General features: G+C 41.3%; 1 protein-coding gene across 2 annotated transcripts in view; it reads right to left on the bottom strand.

Annotated features, from left to right (window-relative positions):
- The window catches only part of DIAPH1 (diaphanous related formin 1), a 72,465-nt gene that overhangs the window by 10,291 nt on the left and 41,831 nt on the right, over positions 1–20,343 (bottom strand). For both annotated transcript variants that reach the window (XM_072145724.1, XM_072145725.1), the window contains 11 exons: positions 19,479–19,580; positions 19,102–19,232; positions 18,172–18,249; positions 17,184–17,247; positions 16,424–16,563; positions 16,042–16,147; positions 14,708–14,818; positions 14,251–14,369; positions 12,449–12,565; positions 7,288–7,403; positions 3,602–3,666 (listed from right to left, as the gene is read on the bottom strand). In XM_072145724.1, coding sequence (XP_072001825.1) covers positions 3,602–3,666; positions 7,288–7,403; positions 12,449–12,565; positions 14,251–14,369; positions 14,708–14,818; positions 16,042–16,147; positions 16,424–16,563; positions 17,184–17,247; positions 18,172–18,249; positions 19,102–19,232; positions 19,479–19,580 — 1,149 coding nt within the window. The remainder of the gene's footprint in view (positions 1–3,601; positions 3,667–7,287; positions 7,404–12,448; positions 12,566–14,250; positions 14,370–14,707; positions 14,819–16,041; positions 16,148–16,423; positions 16,564–17,183; positions 17,248–18,171; positions 18,250–19,101; positions 19,233–19,478; positions 19,581–20,343) is intronic.

The following is a 20,343-nucleotide window of genomic DNA, read 5'->3' as shown; positions in this document are numbered from 1 at the left end:
CAGCCATTCCGATATGTGTGCAGATTCTCTTACAGGACACACCAGTTTCCACTTAAAATCCTGATGCTACGGACCCCCACAGGTGCAACTGACTGCTGTCTCTGCCAGGGGGCCCTAAACCCATCCCTACACACTATCAGCTATGAAGCTGATGGTAAAGATTATTGCTGGGGAAAAAAAAAATCTCATTTCTGTAGGCAATTTCTGAAGCGGTGATGATATAAATTATATCCGGAGACCATTTTATTATCTGAGAAAATTCATGAACAGACAAATTAAGTCCACATGGCTGTGCCCTTCTTCAACTGCTTCCCATGCCAGTCACGTAATGATTGTAATGTGCGCTTCCCAAACTGTACTTAATGCAGGAAACCACATTTGGTAGAAAACCAATTTGCAGCGTCCACTAAGCTGCTCGCAAACAGAAAGGAATAATTTGCAGGGCAGTCTGAGTCTTGGAGAAACAGCAGAGAGGTTTTCTGACATCCAGCGGCCCCTCTAATTACATCCCAGTCACAACTTCAATTATCCCCTATCAGCCCGGGGCCTGGAGGTCACTCTATCAGCCCCATCGTGCTTTGGAATGAAATTTCCAGGGTGAGGCCACCCGACAGCTCGGCCACAGCACTATCTCTTCTCACGCTGACAGCTAAATTATTTTTTTAAATTGAAAAAGTAAACATGCGGGCCTCGCTCTGCTGATAAGGGTCAAAAATGCTGAGCTGCAGACTAATAAACACTGGGCGCTTGTGATCCGTGCCAAGTGCCGAAGACTAAATAAATAAATAAGAGCATTTCCAAAAAAAATAAGGAAATATTAACAGGAAATAAAAGGTGATGGGTGAAAACATCCTATACAAGATTATTGTTCTGTTCTGTCCAAAAGTATTATCACTCACACCACTAGGGGGAGCTATTAAAAGGATTTATACTGTCAGGAATCTAACTATTAAGGGGGTCGTCCATGTTCAGCAAATAAGTCATATAGCTTGTGTAAGGAAATGTACAATTTTCCGATATACTTTCTGTATCAATTCCTTGTGGTTCTCTAGATCTCCGATTACCCTCTGTGATAATAACAGCTCATGCACCTGTGTGACATCACATGACCATGGACAGATTTCTATCCACTGGAAGTAAATATAGAAGCTTTCAATAGCAGTAAAGCAAGCAGAGATCTGGAAAAATGAGGAATTGATGCACAAAGTATATTGGAAAATTGTATAACTTTTCATTACCTGAACAATATCAATTATTTCCTTAAAGTGGACAACCCCTTTAAGGTAGATCTGAGGGTAGGTTCCCGGTAACATTCTAAACTAATCTTTCTCTAATCCAACAATGCTTTCTAATCTCATCTACTGTACACTTTAACCAATATGCTAATTTTCGGCAGAGGCTATTGGGGCATAGCCTCTGCGGGTTGCTGGAGCAAAGGCCACTTCACGCCCCAGCAGCCTCTGCGCTCCCTCCTGCCTGCACATCCTAGTGCAGTGGTGGCGAACCTATGGCACGCGTGACAGCAGGGCAAAGTGCCCAGATCTCCAGACCAAGGGCAGTATATATATGTGTTTGGCCACAGACATGTCATATGTGGTGATTTGATAAATCACCACACCTGCCCGTAAAATCCATGCAGATAAATTCACCTGCACGATTCCATGCAGATTTGTTGTTCAGTGCACCCACCCTCCACCACACAACACATACTTTACCCTACACACCCCCTGCCGAATTCAACAATCCTTCATACTGCCCCTGTATGGGGGGTAGCGTCCCTTACTGTATGGGGGGGGGGGGGGGTTTTAGCGTCCCTCACTGATAGGGGGGGTGGGGTTTAGCGTCCCTCACTCTATGGGGGGGGGGGTAGCGTCCCTCACTGTATGGGGGGGTAGGGTCCCTCACTGTATGGGGGGGTAGCGTCCCTCACTGTATGGGGGGGTAGGGTCCCTCACTGTATGGGGGGGTAGCGTCCCTCACTGTATGGGGGGGTAGCGTCCCTCACTGTATGGGGGGGGTAGCGTCCCTCACTGTATGGGGGGGTAGCGTCCCTCACTGTATGGGGGGGTAGCGTCCCTCACTGTATGGGGGGGTAGCGTCCCTCACTGTATGGGGGGGTAGCGTCCCTCACTGTATGGGGGGGTAGCGTCCCTCACTGTATGGGGGGGTAGCGTCCCTCACTGTATGGGGGGGTAGCGTCCCTCACTGTATGGGGGGGTAGCGTCCCTCACTGTATGGGGGGGTAGCGTCCCTCACTGTATGGGGGGGGTAGCGTCCCTCACTGTATGGGGGAGTAGCGTCCCTCACTGTATGGGGGAGTAGCGTCCCTCACTGTATGGGGGGTAGTGTTCCTCACTGTATTTTCTCCTGCTTTGTGATATAATTGCTAATGTTGGACTTTCTTTAGTGGTCTGTTTATTATCAGTATGGTGGTATTTATCTGGTTGTTCTGGTCATCATGTAGCAGTATTATATGGCCCTTATAGAGTGGTATAATGTGATTTTAAGGTTAAATACTCGTGTTGGCACTTTGCGATGATTACATGGACTTTGGTTTGGAGTTTGGGCACTGTCTCTGAAAGGTTCGCCATCACTGTCCTAGTGGTTCTTTTGGAGGGGGAAACGATATTCACGTGCACAGAGCTTTAAAAGAACTGGCAGTCTGACAAAAGAGCGACAAGGATGTGCAGGTAAAAAGGACTGCAGAGGCTAATGGGGTGCAGTGTCGCCTTTGTTCCCACAAACTGGAGAAGCTATTCCAAACCCATAAGCCTGTGCCTAAAATTAGCATAGTAGTTTGACAAAGTGTAGAGAAGTTCAGAAAGTATTAACACATGAGACAAGAGAAATTTGTGCTAAAAGTGGTCTGCCTCTTGTAATCAAATGTGTGCGCGCGCAGACATTTCTACGCCGCAGAGCTGTGCGCGCGCAGACATTTCTACGCCGCAGAGCTGTGCGCCCGCAGACATTTCTACGCCGCAGAGCTGTGCGCGCGCAGACATTTCTACGCCGCAGAGCTGTGCGCGCGCAGACATTTCTATGCCGCAGCTCTGTGTGTGCACATACTTTTCTAAGCAGCAGAGCTGTGCGTGCGCATACATTTCTATGCCGCAGCTCTGTGTGTGCACATACTTTTCTAAGCAGCAGAGCTGTGCGTTTCAGAGATGGGTGTGTCACACCAGAGAACTTTTCATTTGTGTCAAATTGATTTATTCTTTTTCTATGTACAGTATAAATCTGGGGTAGCCTCATATATAAGGCACATTCTATAATCTGTAAGATACTACATTTTATAAATTTAAAAAAAGTTAAAATTAACAGTTTTGCACTCTCCATGATCTCTAAGCATGAAACTTTCCAGGTTTTGTGACCATTACAAAAGCCTGGCACATTACAGGTCCAGTGCAATGCTCAGCATTCTCACACAGAACATCTCTGATCATCACAGGACCTGTGCAGATATTCATCTCTTGGCTACAAACAGAGATCAAAGCAGATCAGAACTTTGTGTCATACATATTACATTATGGTTTCCATTATTACAATTCCCTGGGCTAATGTAGCCTCAAAACATCAACCCATATTATTTGTTGCTCGTTACCTTTTTCACCAAATCCCGAGCCTTGGATTCACTTGTTTCCACCTTCTTCTTGTCAATCAAGTGATCTGAAAGGAAGTGAAGACATTTTGATTCTACAGAAGCTTTACACATAATCATTACAGTTTTGATGTATTTGCTGTGGAGATATTTTTATACTGTAAAGATAACATGATAAACGGAATTTATTTTTATATGAGCCAAGAATAAGCATATGGAATTTTTTTTTTTTTTTTATAGTGAATGCAGTACGGATCGCAGTGCAATCTCTGACCGCTGCATAAATTTACTGAAGCAGCAGGAATTATGCTCAACTCTAATAAATCGGGGGAACGGGATACTGATTATCATGAACAGTGACGGACCTCCACCATGAAAATAGGAAAGATCTCCACAAAGACACCCTTTTTAGTGTGGCGAAATTTTGTACAGTTGGTCAAACCAATACTCTTCCAGTCACCTATAAGTCACCTTCCTTAAAGGGAACCCGTCACATTATTCACAAATACAGTTCGTGGCAGGTTCCCATAGAGCCATAGTAACTGACACCCTTCTTTTAACTAAAATGTTTTCATATATATTTAACTTTATAATTTTACCTGGTATCCAAGAATGACTTTAGTTACGGTAGTCGAGGTGGGCATGGCCTTCTTGCATTGAATCCAGCAGCTACTCCCCATGTGACCCCAGGGTGACATTATCTGAGGTCCTTTAGCCTTCTAACATTAGCAAACTGTACACCAAGCACATATCTCATGAAATCACAGCATATCACATGAGCTCACAGCAGCCTGCACGGAGAGGCATAGAAGTCCATGCAGGCTGTTGCGCTTCTGTTTTTTTTAATGTGGTCAGACATGTGCATGAGGTACAGTTTGCTAATGTTAAAAGGCCAAAGTACCCGTGATGAGGTCATCCTGGTCATATGACTTTAGGTCATGTCCCTCGATTGGCTCGAAAGATCCCTAGATACCAGGCAAGTTTATAACTCTGAATTTATAGGGATCTAAGGGAAACAATTTTTAGAGCTAAAAGAAGGGGGTTAGATAGTGAGTAGGGCTCTAAAAGGAACCTGTCACTAGCTAAAAAACGTGGTGACAGATTTTCTTTAACGCCCCGGCTGCACTGAATGGAAAGGTAGGTGCACATGGATAGGTCAGAATTAAAAAGATTATCCAGGACATCTAAAAACTTAAGAGTATTCACTGCTGAGCGATGTTATTAACCAACTTGTTCCTTTATTTATACTTGCTCTGAGATCAAAATAATTCATACGATCCAAGTTACCAGGAAGTAGTGCCTTTACACTGTCAAGACATCCAGCCCCCTTTAGTCATAGCAGGTAATACTCAGTTGCCAAACATGTGGCAGCAACTGTGAGAAAGGGAATGATGTCATTACTCTAATCTGGCCCCCAATCACATGAAACAACACTTTATTTCTGGGGAGAGGCAGACCATGCAACCCAGAGTCTACACTGTCTTCCATTGTCTTTCAAAGACACTGCTCCCTGGCCCCTTAGAACAGATGAATGGTTTTAACCCAAAAGCAACTTTATATTTCTCTCTGTATTCTATACAAAATTCAAGCCTGCCCATAGAATTCTGATAGATGGATGAGCTATAAAATATTACAGAAGGGAATATCACTTTAAAGGAAATCAAAATCATGCATGATAAACCAGGGGTAGTTAATCATAGATCCAGGCACCATTACTGTGGTAATCTTCTTATATTTGTTATCCATGGTCACCTTTCTTCAAAAATTAACTTTAAAATTATGAGAAGAGCTAAAGAGATTGGTAACGTCCCCCATACCACCTAAGTCCCTCTTTATTGTAGCTTCATAGGTTGCTATACTGTGAAGGAGCATTTTGCACAGTATAACAGTCTGAAACCAAAGGGCTTTAGGGGACATTACCAGAGCTCTGCCATGCTGCAGCTTCACAGGCCATTAAAATGCATCACCCTCCCCTTGCCTGATTTAATCTCACAGCAGCAGAGAAAGTTTCAGCCTGGGGGAAATGTTCCTTCACAGTGTAACAACCTGTGATGCTTTAGCATGGAGGGGCTCTGGTAACGCCACCCAGAGAACTTCTGGCTAATTAACATAATTTTAAAAGTTAATTTTAAAAGGAATAACAAATAGAACAAATAATAACAAATAGAAGAAAATTAGCACAATCACAGTGCCTGAATATAAGTAAGTGTGCCTGGTTTATATTTGCTTGATTTTTATGGTAGATTTTTGTTAATTAATTTCAAGGCAGCATTCTGAGGGGTAAGATATGAATGTTTGCAGTACAGGTTTTGGTAGTGTTGTATAACAGAGAGCTGTATAGTCTGTGCCAATATTATATCCGCAAAATGTGTGACTTGATCTGGTTACCCAAGACCTAAAGTTGGACAGTTTTTCGTCAACTGCAGTTGCAACACTGGACATAGATTTAACCCTTAAAGGGAACCATTGACCAGATTTTCACTAATAAGCCCAATAACAAGTTCCCATAGCTCTAAAAATTCATAGTACCTATCCCCAGAAAATGAAGTTTGTAAGCCTACCTGGCACCCTGTCTGAAGGAGCAGGGTGTCCCAAGGGCATGTACTATTATACAAGGCAGTGTGTCTCTCACCTCATGTCAGTGAAAGGCAGAGGAGGACTCACCAGCCCCATGGAGTAGGGACTTGCCTGCAGACATGTGCTGAGAAAAACACTGTCTTGCATGAATAGCACATGCCCTTGGGACACCATGCTCCTACAGGCAGGGTGCCAGATAGGTTTACATACCATTTTCTGGGATAGGAACTATGCATTTTTTATTAGGGAATCTGGTGACGATTTCCCTTTAAGTAGGTTTTTTTTTTTTCTTTCATTTGCTCTCTTCCCGAAGGCAATGTTGGGTCAGGACACTTGATTACTTGGCTGTGTACCCTGGAAGAGCAAGCATTGTTCACTGTAGGTGGATGGTATGAAGATCACACTGTGCTTACATTTTGTTCTTTTCAGAGCATAGAATACCTGAGAGCAATTCAGACAATGTATTATTTTTATTAAAGATGCTTTATTAAATTCTCATTTTAATTCATACTCTGAATAATAATATGTTCCATCCTCTTTTCTTTTTAATAGCTCCTTATCTCTTGATCCACTTGAAGATTTCTACTTCATATTATAGAATGCTGTCTGTATTCTAAAAGCTAAAGACCAGATTTTGACAGATTTTACCTTAAGTAAAGTTACTTTACTTTTTTTATTACAGAAAAACTGTAAAAATAACAAACATTTGCAGGTAGAAAAAAAAAAAAAAAAAAAAAAAAGTATAAAAATTTACCAAGATGCATTCAAGGGAAATTCGAGGAGAATACAATTGATTGTTTGATATTCCCTTAGACAGTAAACTCTATTGAAGATATTGTGGAGAGACAAATTGTACTACAGATTAAGCCCAAGTAGGTTGGTCACACAGGACCCATTACCTTTTAATTGTCTTTAAACGTCCGTGCAAATGAACAGTCTTTGCGGTTTATAAAGTTTCTCTAGTGAATGGGGTTATTGTACTTTGTGGACCACCCACAACTCTTGCCATATTCATATTTTTTAATCTGTATTGATCAGCATATAAAACGTGGCCTCTAATCAGCTTCTATACCACATGTACATCAGTTTACACACACAATACCCCCACATACCTATTAGGCTTTCAATGTCAACACTTAAGCGCTTGCATTTGAAGTCGGGGTCAGCTCCGCTTTTGCGCAGGATTATCTGGGACACTACTTCATCAATCAGCTTGTAGTACTGTGGTCTGCAGAGGGAGAGGATAAAATAAAAAACTCTGTAAACTTTGTATATTAGAAATTGTGTTGATCTGCAGAAATGTGTGAAATTGTCATCACAGAGAAATTTTAGTTCAACACAGATTAAAAAGAAAAAAAAAAATTGCAGTAGGAGAAAAAAGTGAGTTGTGACGGTCTTTGAAAGATGTGACCAGAGGCGTCTCAGCGTGGCGGAAGGTTTCTCGGGGGAAGTTCACTGACCGGACCTCTTTGAAGTTTTGTATTTTGAAAGTTTGATCAGTGGTGATCGTGTTGTTTGAAGAGAATATTTGCTAGATAAAAATCAGTTTTAATAACCCTTTAACATGCCGCTTCTCCATAGCAGCCAACAAATTCCTACATGTATTAGGTTATACACAGAATTACGGTCACTGCTGTATCGTACACATTAGACTAGAACATCTGACCATTCTAAGTGGAGGACACAGGGAGCGGACATTTAGTCAGTAAATGTTATTAAACTTGGTAATGTTGAGGAGTTTTAGCTTCATTCTTTTTAGACACTTTTCCAAAGTAACGGGACACACCTGAAATATAACCGTATTCTACACAGTATTCATCTACCACCCATAGGGTAACCCTCCCCCTCCTCCATGCCCTCTTGTGAGGAAGAGTACACATTGGCTTACAGGGCAGCAAGTGGGCACTAGAGAAATGGTAAATGAGCAAGATTTAAGGAAATTTATCATCAAAATCAAGGATGATAAACCAGGGTCACTTAAAAATAAAAAAATGCATGCAACATTTTGACACTCTGTTTTTGTCTAATAAAGAGGACAGCTGATTCACTGGATTACAACGGAGTGCTGCTGCTTTTTCCATGGCCTCCTTCCTTTTAAAATCAACTTTTAAAATTATGAATATCAACCCACTTCCAAGAACACTTCCCAGGCCCGGCGCCAGCACCCGGCTAACCAGGGCAAGTGCCGGGGCCCCGGGGTACTGGAGGGGCCCACTCGGGCCCCCATATCAATTGTGGCAGTGTCGGGCGTCTCTCATAGCGATCTGTGTCTTCCGGACACAGATCGCTATGAGAACATTTGCAGTCACTCACTGCTTTCCCCGGCAGGAGCTGCTGCATCGGAGGCTGAAGGACCTGCGATGACGTCATGGTCACATGCCCTGCCGGGGAGAGCAGTGACCACACAGAGAAAGCTGCATCAGTGAGGTGACGGGGGAGACATGGGGGGCAGTGTGTATACAGAGGGAGAGGGTAGCAGTGTGTATACAGAGGGAGAGGGTAGCAGTGTGTATACAGAGGGAGAGGGTAGCAGTGTGTATACAGAGGGAGAGGGTAGCAGTGTGTATACAGGAGGTGGGAGGAGGTGTCCACGCGGGGGAGGGGGGCAGTGTGACTACTGAAGGGGGGGCCCATAAAGGGGCCCACTAAAACCTGGAGCCGGCCCTGACACTTCCACTCCCACTGTGTGCTGAATCTCAAAAGTAAGTGTTTCTGGTTTTTCATGATTGATTTTGATGGTAGATTTGTTTTAAAATAAAGACCTCCAATCAGAAATCAGATGCATTTTACAGGTTTACCCAAAAAAAAAAAAAAAAAAAAAACATACAATAGAATAAAAAAAAAAAATAAATTTAAACCAATAAACGAATTACTTCTTTAAATATGTAGACGGCGTATCATTGGCCAGCTAAAAGTATTTTGTTAAAGTGATTCTCATAAAGCCTCATTAACTAAATGTAGTTTTAGCCAAAACATTGTTATCTTGTCCTACTTGGCCATGCCCTCCCATCTATTGCTTTCTATGTCATTTGCCTCCTCACCATTCAGCACTTCATGTCATCATGTCATGTCATCCAAGGTTCTTTTACCTGTAACAATAACATCTATCTCATCTATGCATCTGACTTCTATTCTTCCCATGGAGACATGCTGTGATTTCATGCGATCAGATACATATATGAGGTAGATGTTAATGTTACAGGGTAAGGGCCCATGCACACAGCCGCATATAGGTCCCCCATAGTTGTCTATGGTGCCCACAGCAGGTGCTCACTATACTTAACGGCCACTATCCTCTATGGAGAGGGGAGGGGCAATTAGTGATCGCTTTTCCTCCTCTCCAGTGCACCAGACCAGGCAGGCACCTGTTCATGTTCATGGACCCCTTCACATGACCTGAAGTGCGCATTGATGTAACAGTTGTAACTCTTTCAATGTTCCAGCAAGGCACTGTACAAAACATTTGACAGTATTTTGTACCCCTAATAGTAAATAAATAGAGCCGTAGTTGTAGTCTGTCTGTAGTGAAATATTGGCAAATGGTCCCTAAATACTAGTTCCATACGGCAGCATGTCCTAGCAATAAGACCTGTCAATCAGGAACAATGAGGCGGGCAATGCCAGTAAAATTTAATATGCAGGACTCCACTGGACTCAACTCAGCTGAGTTGCATTTAAGTAATGTTTTCAGTGCAGCCATAGAAAAAAAACCCATTAAGGGCAATGCTTTTTAATCACAGTTTTTTTTATGAATTTTATTTTGGGTGGATTCATTTAAATTTCATTACATGTATTATGGGCACCTTTAAAAAAAAAAAAAAAAAAAAAACTATAAGATGTGACTGAACAAAGTACAGGTCAATGATGGCAGCTGGGAGTGAATATATAGCTTTTCCTGTTACTTAGGGTTAACACAAACCAGTCTAGGCATTAACCTGAGTCATAACCAATTGAAGATGAAGTATTGGTATAGTATTTTTGGTGTAGTGGTTGTACTATATCTGTAACACACATAACCTGCACGTTTCTTGTTCCATTCTCTGAAAATCTGAAAGGACGAAGCTTTTATGTATCAAACAATTGGCCGGCTACACTTAGCCCATTTCCCATTCACAAGGGGCTATGGGGGGTTTAAGTAACACAAATTATATATTGAATACTATTGTCATCTATAGAAATCAGACTATTGTATAACTCTACAGCAGTTCTTTAGACCAGTCTAATAGAAATGTACCCATCTAGTGTGCGCCTTGCTATATGGCGGTATTAGAATAAGATGAAGCTGGTGTGGCTGAAGTGGTATTATAGCGGTACACATAGCTCTCTTACACAATGGGGAGGGATTGGACGAGATATACCGCAGCACCTTTTGTTACAAAGCTGCGGGGATAATCTTCTTGCACTATGAGGATGTCAGCGAGGAAACAAGCAGCTATGATAGGAGAAGGATAACCAAGCAACCAGCATCCATGACTGCTTCCTTATAATAGGATTAAGACAATTAACATTGGGCCATTAACCGTTTAACAATCCTCAGCTTCCTAACATATTACCTAAAAAGTAATGGGGCTTTGATTGCTATTCTATTTACACAGAGAATATCCAGCTCATGAAGCAGGTAGAGGAATGTTAAGAGAAGGATGAGAACATGAGCACTGGGCACATCGGGTGGAGTAACAGCGCCATCTGCTGGCAGAACAGAGATATCACAGCACAACTACCATTCACAAAATTAAAAAAAATTTATTTATCCTTTAAAATAAGTAAAATGTGGTCCAAAACTAAGAAAAAATGGAAAAAACAGTTAAAGCAATCCTGGATTTCTTAAGGAAGAAAATGTATATTACTTAGATTGCAGCATTGTAGCTGGACTGCATTGTAGCTGGAATGCTTTGGGGCAGTGTCCTCACACTGTAGTTCTTCGAGTTCTCTACATTAAAGGGGTATTCCCACAAAGAACAGTTTCTTACATGTACTCAGGATAACAAAATAAAATTCTCTAATTCACTGTTATTAACAAAAATACAACATTTCACAGATATAATTCCAACCTGTCTCTATCAGTCCTGGTGCACATAATTTCAGTTGCCCCCAGACACAACCCTGTAACTTCCGACTTTGGGTCGGGCCACCATCTTGGATTTGCATGTGATAGCCTTGAGCAGAGATTTCTCTCTTCCCCCAGTTTGTCTGTAGCCACACCCCCTGCACGGAGCTCAGAGACACTAACTGATCACTTCCTGCCAGGACATCATCAGTAGAGAGAGAGTCTGTAAACTACAAGGAGATAAGTGATCTGGGGGAAAAGGGAGGCAGGCACATGTCTGTGAGATGTAGCATGGCTCACAGCGTAACAATGTAAAAGTCTGTCAGCCTCTGTCTGATATGTATATTATGCATCTCTGATCTGTCCTCTCTCTCTCTCTCTCTCTCTATGTGAGTTAGTGCAATGTCAGAAGACAGATGAAAGTATTTACACCCGTACCCTGATAATGTACCCACATTGTCACCCCACAGAACTAGATGGGTCAGAACGTGTCTGCTAAGAGTCCCCACCCACACCCTGGGATTTTGCCGAGGGAATTATGGAAGCTAAAACAACAATAACATAGTAAAGTAAGGGGTTAAAATGATCTTTCTTGTGTTAACATCACTAGGGGATTGAAATGTGAGAATTTTCTTTGGTGGGAAAACAACTTTAAGCAGAGTGACTGTTGTAGTATTGAACAGGATAGCAGAGCTCACAGCTTTCTCTAAGAGCAAAGGGGTGGGGCTGTGGGAACAGTATGATGACATTGCCACCAAGTCCAGTTGCGATCCTGGAATATAAATTCCTTTTTCACAGTCCTGCTACAACCAACAAAGTTATGGTTATTTTACCATCGCAGAAGATGATCCTTAGACTCAAGGATGTGCTTAGGGACATGTTGTTTCAATGACTAAGACACTCATGTATTGATATAGGCTCATACACATCAGTTGTTTACATGGCCAGATACATGAGCTGACTGTCAGAGCCACACCCGCCGATGACTCTGTGATGAGCCGCAGACTCGGGCAGGAATAAAGTGTGATATATATATATTTACATATACATCTATACACAGTCATCGGCGTCATGGTCCTGTTGTAATGCAAGTAGCCTAAGCCACTCTTTGCAGTTAACGGTTTTCCTAGCCTTTATTTTGGCAAAGTAGAACTGTAAGGCCATGAGTATTATATCCCATACAATGCTCATTATAGGTTTTCCATCTACCCATGTGTGCCCCATACCTGGCGTCATAGTCATTTCGGATTAGAAGGAGATGCTGCATGATTGAGAGGAAGAGTTGTTCTGCTGAAGAGTCTTTCACGGTGTTGTGCAGAACCTGGAAAACTTCTTGGACATCAGTAAGAGGAGAGTCAAGGATTCATACACACATAACATGGCAAAACTAACTAGTAGGTCTGTGCACACAATGCTTGTAGCGGAGCAGTACCACACTGGCATTTGACCTCCAGCCAGCATCCTCGGCTATTCAATAAGGAGGAAACAAGTTTACCATTACATGTTACCGTACTACATAGCTATTATGTTTCATTCAATATAATATAATTTATATTGCATATAATTTGTAGATAAGAAGCCTGCAGTTAATGTTTGGATTTCTAGGTAACATGTGGATCCAGGCCCTTTGTAATTTAATGAACCTAAAGCTGGAGATTTTACAATTCACCAAATTTTTTTTTTTTTTTTTACACTGATTTGCTTTGGAACAAGGGAATAAGGCTACAACATCCTAATCCCAGACATTGCTGGTTGGATGCTTATTCAGTCCTCAACATTTTTATACACAGTAATGTTACAGGAAATTTATTGACTTTCTAATGGGTTTTTTAATAATTCTTTAAGTCTCCCATTACATCTTTATACTTCACACAACCTCTTTATGTTGACTCTGTGCCTATTGTTTCCAGATATATTAAGACTCCTCCCGATGCTGCACTACACATAATGAAATGCTGGTGTGATCCAGTAATTTCTATAAACCATTGCAATAGAGAGGCTTAAAACTACAATCTGATAGCGCCACCTAGTGGTGAAATTACCATATTGCAGAAAATAGTACAACCCATAAGAATTATTGATAATCCATCAGCTCAAAAATGATTCTTATGACAAATGTAGTAAGGAAAGGCTCATTAGGCCTTCATAGTTTGACTAATATGGGCTCAGTATGTGTCATGAGCCACTACTACTACTTGATGGCAGCCCTTTTGTCTTGAGACCAGTGTGTGTGAACAGACATGTAACCCAGAATGGCCAAGCAAGGCTAAGTCTAAGCAGATAGCAATGACGCTATACCCACAGAATAGTGGAAACCTCAGAGGGCCAAGTTGATTGAGGTCGCCACAAGGCAGATAGCAATGACCTAATAGTCAGCGACTGAAAGGACTTGAGATGAACCCCTCTAGATAGTATCATACATCGGCAAAGATCTATAAAAACTTTTTTTGTAAAACAGGCTACTACGACCAGATAGCAGCCCTGTTTTGCTCTTATGTCCTTTTTGGTTCTCTACTATGAAAAATTTACACTCTGAACACCCTGAACTGTGGTATTCCTGGATGCTAATCAATAATGCATCCATGAAATATGTGCATAGAAATCTGTGATATGTGTTTTTGTACTTACCCTTTAAAATTTTGTGAAAATAAACATTTAGTCTTAAAATAATTATTTACACGCTTTTCACACATGTAACCCTGCCCCCAGTATATACGGACGCCCCAGTATGCCCAACACATAAAAAAATTAAGTAGAGGCTGACGGCAGATGGACCTGCTGCGGGGGGCATCGGAAAGGAGAGTATTGACTTTTTTTTTACTTGAATTTAAGCAGAGTTTGGGTTTTTCAGCACATTTTAAATTTAGTTAGCTTTAATTTAAATCGAGTAGATTGTGACAGAGTGTGAAGACAAAAGGATAAAAACAACTTGTATATGGATCATGAGAATTCTGCGTGTTCATCTTACAACAAGCTGCTGCAATACTGAAATTCTCTCTCCACCCACCAGACTTTAGTTAAAGGATATTCCATTTCAACTCGGATGTCATCCAGACGCCCGCGCAAGTCCTCAGCATCATATTCACAGTGATCCATGAAAACATTCAGCTGCACCTTCAGTTCTTCATTCTCCATGGTTTGTAAATCCTTAAAACAAAAGTGACCGGCAAATGATGAAAATGGAGAATACTAAAGCAGATCTGTCCACTAAACAGGTTAACCTATGTAAGAGCAGCATATTACAGCTACAGGTCCATATTATTAGTAGCCAGACGATCACATAAAACTTTGGGCTGTTTGGCTACAAGGAGTAGTGAACTAATACATAGTTTGTGTGTTGCGAGTGCGGTGTTTTCATGCTCCTGCATTTACAGCCAAATGTACCGTGTTGCATATGAGCGTACAGAACTTTAGCTACAATATGCTGTCCTTAAACAGGTCATCCTGTTAAGCAGACAATGTGAAGGTAACCTCCAACCTCTTACCTTTAGTAGTTGATTCAGTCCTAAGCGCATCAATTCACTGCGTATGTGAATTCGGAAATCCAGCTCTTCTCCTTGACTGATCAAGGCATTGATCAAGAGCATACAGCTCACCTGGAAAATGAAATCAGAACTAAGAATATTTTTACTCTTTATTTCAATTCTAGTCCCACATTATGTGCACATGGCCACCTTCATTAGTAGTCATGGTCACATGAATGTTAAATATTCCTTGTAAATCTGCCCTAAGAACCGCATCTTTTACCTTTCCATGTGGGTAAAGCAAGTAATTTTCTTGACATTTTTATCTCGCCACTGCCTTTGATATGTGTGAGAATAGAGGGATTATAATCTCATTTTGTGTTAAAGCATGCCTGCCAGGTGTATAATTCTATCTACCAAGACAGTAATACTGATAATGGTCTAACCAGAGTCAGATATACTGCGCGGTGGTTTTTCAAGGGGTTAAACCATGTCCTATAGGATAAGAGATAACAAGCTGATCGTGAGGGTCCGATCCACTGGCACCACCACTGATAACAAGCGACCTGGAGAACAGGAGTCTCGTTCTCAAAAATAAATGGGGAGCAGGTCGAGCATAGTATGATAGTATTGGAAACAGTGCTCAATATCTACAGCACTCTCTTTCACCATCTATAACAGTGGTGGATAAACCAGGGTGCTTTGCATAGCAATTGAGAGGGGCAGCAGGGAGCATGTGCATAAGTAAAATTGGGAGCATCATTCTCCACACTGTTGAGGGGTCCATTCTCTTAATTGGTGGGCATCTCAGCATTCAGGCCCGCAATGGTCAGCTTGGTATCTCCTATCCTAGGAGATAACATGCAATCTTTATCAACCCCTTTAATGTAGTCCAATTGGCCCGCTTTTGTCTTTATGCATAAAGCCATGTGGAGGCGGTGGTCGCAATAAAAAAAAACAAAAAAACAAAAAAAAAAACATAATAATAGTAAATGCTCTATATTACTATCATTATAACTTGAGGCTCTATGAATGGGTCCAATAGAAATAACATGAAATCACAGAAAGACCCGTTTCCAATAAAACCACATTCCATCTATATACCACTGTATAGGCTACGGAGAGACTGCAGCTGGACTGCAACTGTTTTTGACACACAGAGAATGATTTGTGGGGATCTAAGCGTCATCTCTCAGCTATCTGATATTCATGACCTACCCCACGGACAGGTTATTAATAACTTATAGGCGGAAGACTTATGCTGCACAGACAAAGCCAGACCCCATTGACATAAGATAATAGGGTCAGTCGTTCCACCGTGTAGTCCACTATTTCGGAAAGTGTAACCCAAGTACCTTAAGTGCAACTGAGCCATTTTTCAACCCTTCTAGAAGAGGTTTAAATCTTTCCACTTCATAGATTTCCGCTCTGTCAGTGAGAGCTCCAAGGACACGTTCATGCCTAAAACAGAAATCAGAAAAGTCACTATGCAATCACTGCTCTATTCTCACCGTCATTTCTCCTAACATGAAGAGTTTAGCATCAATAAAAAAAATTAAAAAAGACAATGCTTTATAACCCAAAGGGATCCTACAAAATATATGGTCCATGGGTACATATACAAGGTAAATGCAAAGACCGGATTTGGTTACCAATAAGACTTCTGTAATGGAATCTTTTGAATACAGCAGAGATGACTGCAAATATATACAATTAATAGCAAATAAACTAACGTACATGTCCTCAGGCTGGGGAAGAATACACAGAGCAGAGAGCAACTTCAATGCATCAATCATCATGGCAGGAACACTGGGATCCACCGCTTTTGCTAATAGTAAAACTCCATCCTCCGTCTCCAACATGGTCTTTATACCAAACTAAAATAAGAGATAAAAGAAAACAAAATGTCAAAAAGAGAGCAAAACGAGAATTGCAAAACACAATGTGAAAAGACAAAACTTAAAAGGAAAGTTTTTCTTTTCTTTACAGTACTGGTTCAGATAGTGACCTAAAGACACACTTGTCCATAGATGAGTATGTGCTATATTATCAAATGATTACACACAAGGGATTATTCTACCAGATTTCACTAAAGAGGTAAACCGGGATAAACCAAAGTATGATAGTAAACCCACGGTTGCCGGTTTGTGATTTATGTTGCCTTATTTTAGAGGTTTATATCATTTCCAGCAGGATTTATAAGTAAAAATTACAATAAATAATGAAAGTCGTCCTCAGAGCAATGTCCTCACACACAGTGATTGACAATATACAAAGAACGCTGTTAATCACAGTGTGTGGGCGGAGCAATCAGGACTCTCATTGTGACTTCTAGGAGTCCCGTCAGTCCCGTTTTGCATTCTGGAACTATAGTAAAGCATCCAGAGAGCTTCACCACAGGGGGTGTGTACGCTTGTATGTATGTGGGGTGGTGACACTACAAATCCCCTTCTCATGGTAACAACTGTATATAATAAATACATCTGCACCAACTTACGTTGTTGTTCATAAAAGCCTTCAAACATCTGATGATTTCATGTTCACTCTTGGAATCACGGGGACTAATCCAAAGAAAGAAGGAAGAAATGTGTTTTGCAAAGTTAGAGATTGCATTAGAAGAGATGTGTACTGTACACAATAAAATATTAAAAAAACGTGCACCGGATTAACAGTTTAAAGGAAATCTACCATCAAGCACGGTTAAACCCAGGACACTCATAGATCCAGGCACTGTGACTGTGGTAGTCTTCTTATACTTGTTATCCATGGCCTCCTTCCTTCTAAAAATCAGCTTTTTAATTGATGCCAACAAACCTGAAGAACTGTGGGGGATGTTGCCAGAGCCCCTCCATCCTGAAGAGTCATAAGCTTTTACATTGTGCAGAGGAAGTACTGAGGAGGGGGAGTGCTCCTGCATAGTCTAACAGCTGGTAAAGCTACAGCACAGAGGGGTTCTGGTAACACCTCCTGTAGCCTTTGTGGCTCACTTGCCATGGAAGGAGGCCATGGATAATAAATATAAGAACATTACCATTATAGTGCCTGGATCTATAAGTAAGTATCTCTGGCTTATCAAAGCTTGAATTTGATGCATTCTGCGTTTGTTGTGTTCACATTCAGGGTTTAAATTTGGTTTAAAAATGCAATTCAAAGGCGGCGGGAGTGGCTTGGGACTTGCATGTCCACTGAAGTGCTTATGACCCACAACATCTAGGATTGGGTCAAGCACCTCCCCCAGGGTTTGAATTGTGTTTCAAAATGTAATTCAAATGCTGAGTGTGAACACTGCCTCAAGTCTGCGCAGCCATATTGCAGAGCTATTCTCCCAAACACTTCTCTAGGGGTGTTTAATGGGGCTCAATATTATGCAACTTCAGGCATTTAAGTGCTGCAGTACCAAATCACAGGGACAATCTCACACAAAACCAGTGCATGACCTCAACGCAAAATATACACAAAGCAAGATCAACTTTGACCATACTTACACAGACTGCTCTTCTTGTAGTCTTCGAAGAATATCAAGGAGGCAGGTAAGACCTTCGGCACCAAAATTCTGCACCCAACTAGGTTAAGGAAAAAACGGGGGGAAAAAAAATGGCAAATTTTTTTTAAAAAATTCACAAAATTATTGAAAATGCAAAATAATCAGATCAGTGGTGACATTTATCCAAATTATTAACTCTCAACCCCTTAACAACTTAGCCCTTTTTTGTTTTTTCATTTCCATTTTCACACCCCATCTTCAATAATCTACAACTTTTTTATTTTAACACATAAAGAGCTGTGTATTATAATGTTTTCATACATTCACAAAAATTAAAATCTGTACAAAAAGGTTTATTTTTATTTAGCCATATTCTGGCGCTACTTTTTCATACTTTGTTGTACGGAGCCGAGTATGGCGTCATTATTTGCAACTTTTGATGACGTTTTTAATGCTACCCTTTTTAGAACTTTACGACTGTTTGATCACTTTTTATAAAATTTTTTATATTTTTCAAAATGGCAAAAAAGTGCCATTTTCAACTTTGGGCGCCATCTTCCGTTATTATATATTGATAGATTAGCCAATGTGTTTATGATTTTTACTGTTTATTTATATGACTTCTAGGGAAAGGGGGGTGATTTGAATTTTTATTTTATTACAATTTTTTTTAACTTTTTTTAATTTTTACCATTTTTCAGACTCCCTAGGGTACTTTAACCCTAGTTTGTCTGATCAATCCTATTATATACTGCCAAACTACAGTATGGCAGTCTATGGGTATTTTCTTCCTCAGCCCGTGAGCCCTCTCCATGTAACCACACCCGAAGTGTACCGTTCTATTATGGCACGCGTGGGAAAGGGGTTAACCGAGGAGCACTACACATCCCTGCAGAACCATGGTCGTGCGTTTTGTTGTACCTCTACTCACCTGACTGGATTGTTATTGAGGGAAACCCTTAGAGACTCTAAACAAGCGAGGAGGTTAGATTCTCCCAAACCGGATCTCAGATCCTGGATATACATTTGTGCCGATCTTGTACTCTCCTTCTTGTTCATCCCCTGTGGATAGAAAGCACACATATATTACAAATGGAACAATGGATTATAATATATAATAATAAGGGAGTTCTCTCCCATTTGTTGTATAAATCCATTTGTGCGAAGCTCCCCCTAGTGGTGGTTTTAGGCAGACAGGGATTTGTTATTTAGAATGTAATTAGTGTGGAGAATAGCGTACAAACACATCCAGGCTGTAATGGTGTGAGGGTGTGAGGGTGTGGGGGAAGGAGTAAGGTGAAAACTCACAGCTTTTGATGTGTGCAGATACTGAGAGACCATCTCTCTCTTTATCATGATGTCTTTCTCCCGCAAGGGCTGCTGTTTTTCTTCATTGAGGTTCATGTCATTCTAAAAACACACAAAGAAAGACGAATATTAGTATCGATAGCAGGCAACTACACATTAGTATCTCCACAAGACTGGAAGACAAGTTCCGGGAGGGGAGGAGGGTCTAACAAGTCAACAAGTGAAATGGCCATCAAGGTTTCCAAGTCAAGCACCTCATGTCCATATGACATATATGCCTTACAGGACATCTACCACCAGGATGAAATACTGTATGCAAATGAGCCTGAGGGGCTCAAGGCTCCATAACCCCCAATGGAGCCTGGAGCACCACGGCTCATTTGCATGAAATACTTCATTCTGGTGATAGTGCCCTTTAAAGTAAAGATGGAGAAGAGGGCAGTAGACTCCTCCTCATACCCTGCAATGACTTCAGAGCCTTAAAGTGTAACAGTCATTTCAAAAAGGTAATTTTAAGCACTTTTGCAATTGGATTAGTTACCCGAATCTTGTTCCTTTCTCTTGTATTCTGCAGACTTCTACTAGATGTCAGCAATCTCACATATGTCTGTTGCTAAGCTCATCTCGTCTTCATAAAGAAGCTGAGTCTACAGAGGGAGAGACACGCCCCCATCCCCTTCCCTCCAATCAGCTGATTACCTCATATCTCCCTGCCCCAGCACTCAGTCATGTGCAGGGAGAAGCCCTCACTAATGTAGTAACCAAACACCTAAACTCTTATCTCTCCTTAGCTTAACCTACACTTGTGTATAAGCAAATAATCCACACTGACAAAAACTGCAGCCCCCCCTCCTCCTTCCCCCAT

The sequence above is a fragment of the Engystomops pustulosus genome, chromosome 4, assembly GCF_040894005.1.
Source record: "Engystomops pustulosus chromosome 4, aEngPut4.maternal, whole genome shotgun sequence".
Taxonomy (NCBI): Eukaryota; Metazoa; Chordata; class Amphibia; order Anura; family Leptodactylidae; genus Engystomops; species Engystomops pustulosus.
This window is presented reverse-complemented; position numbering and strand designations above follow the sequence as displayed.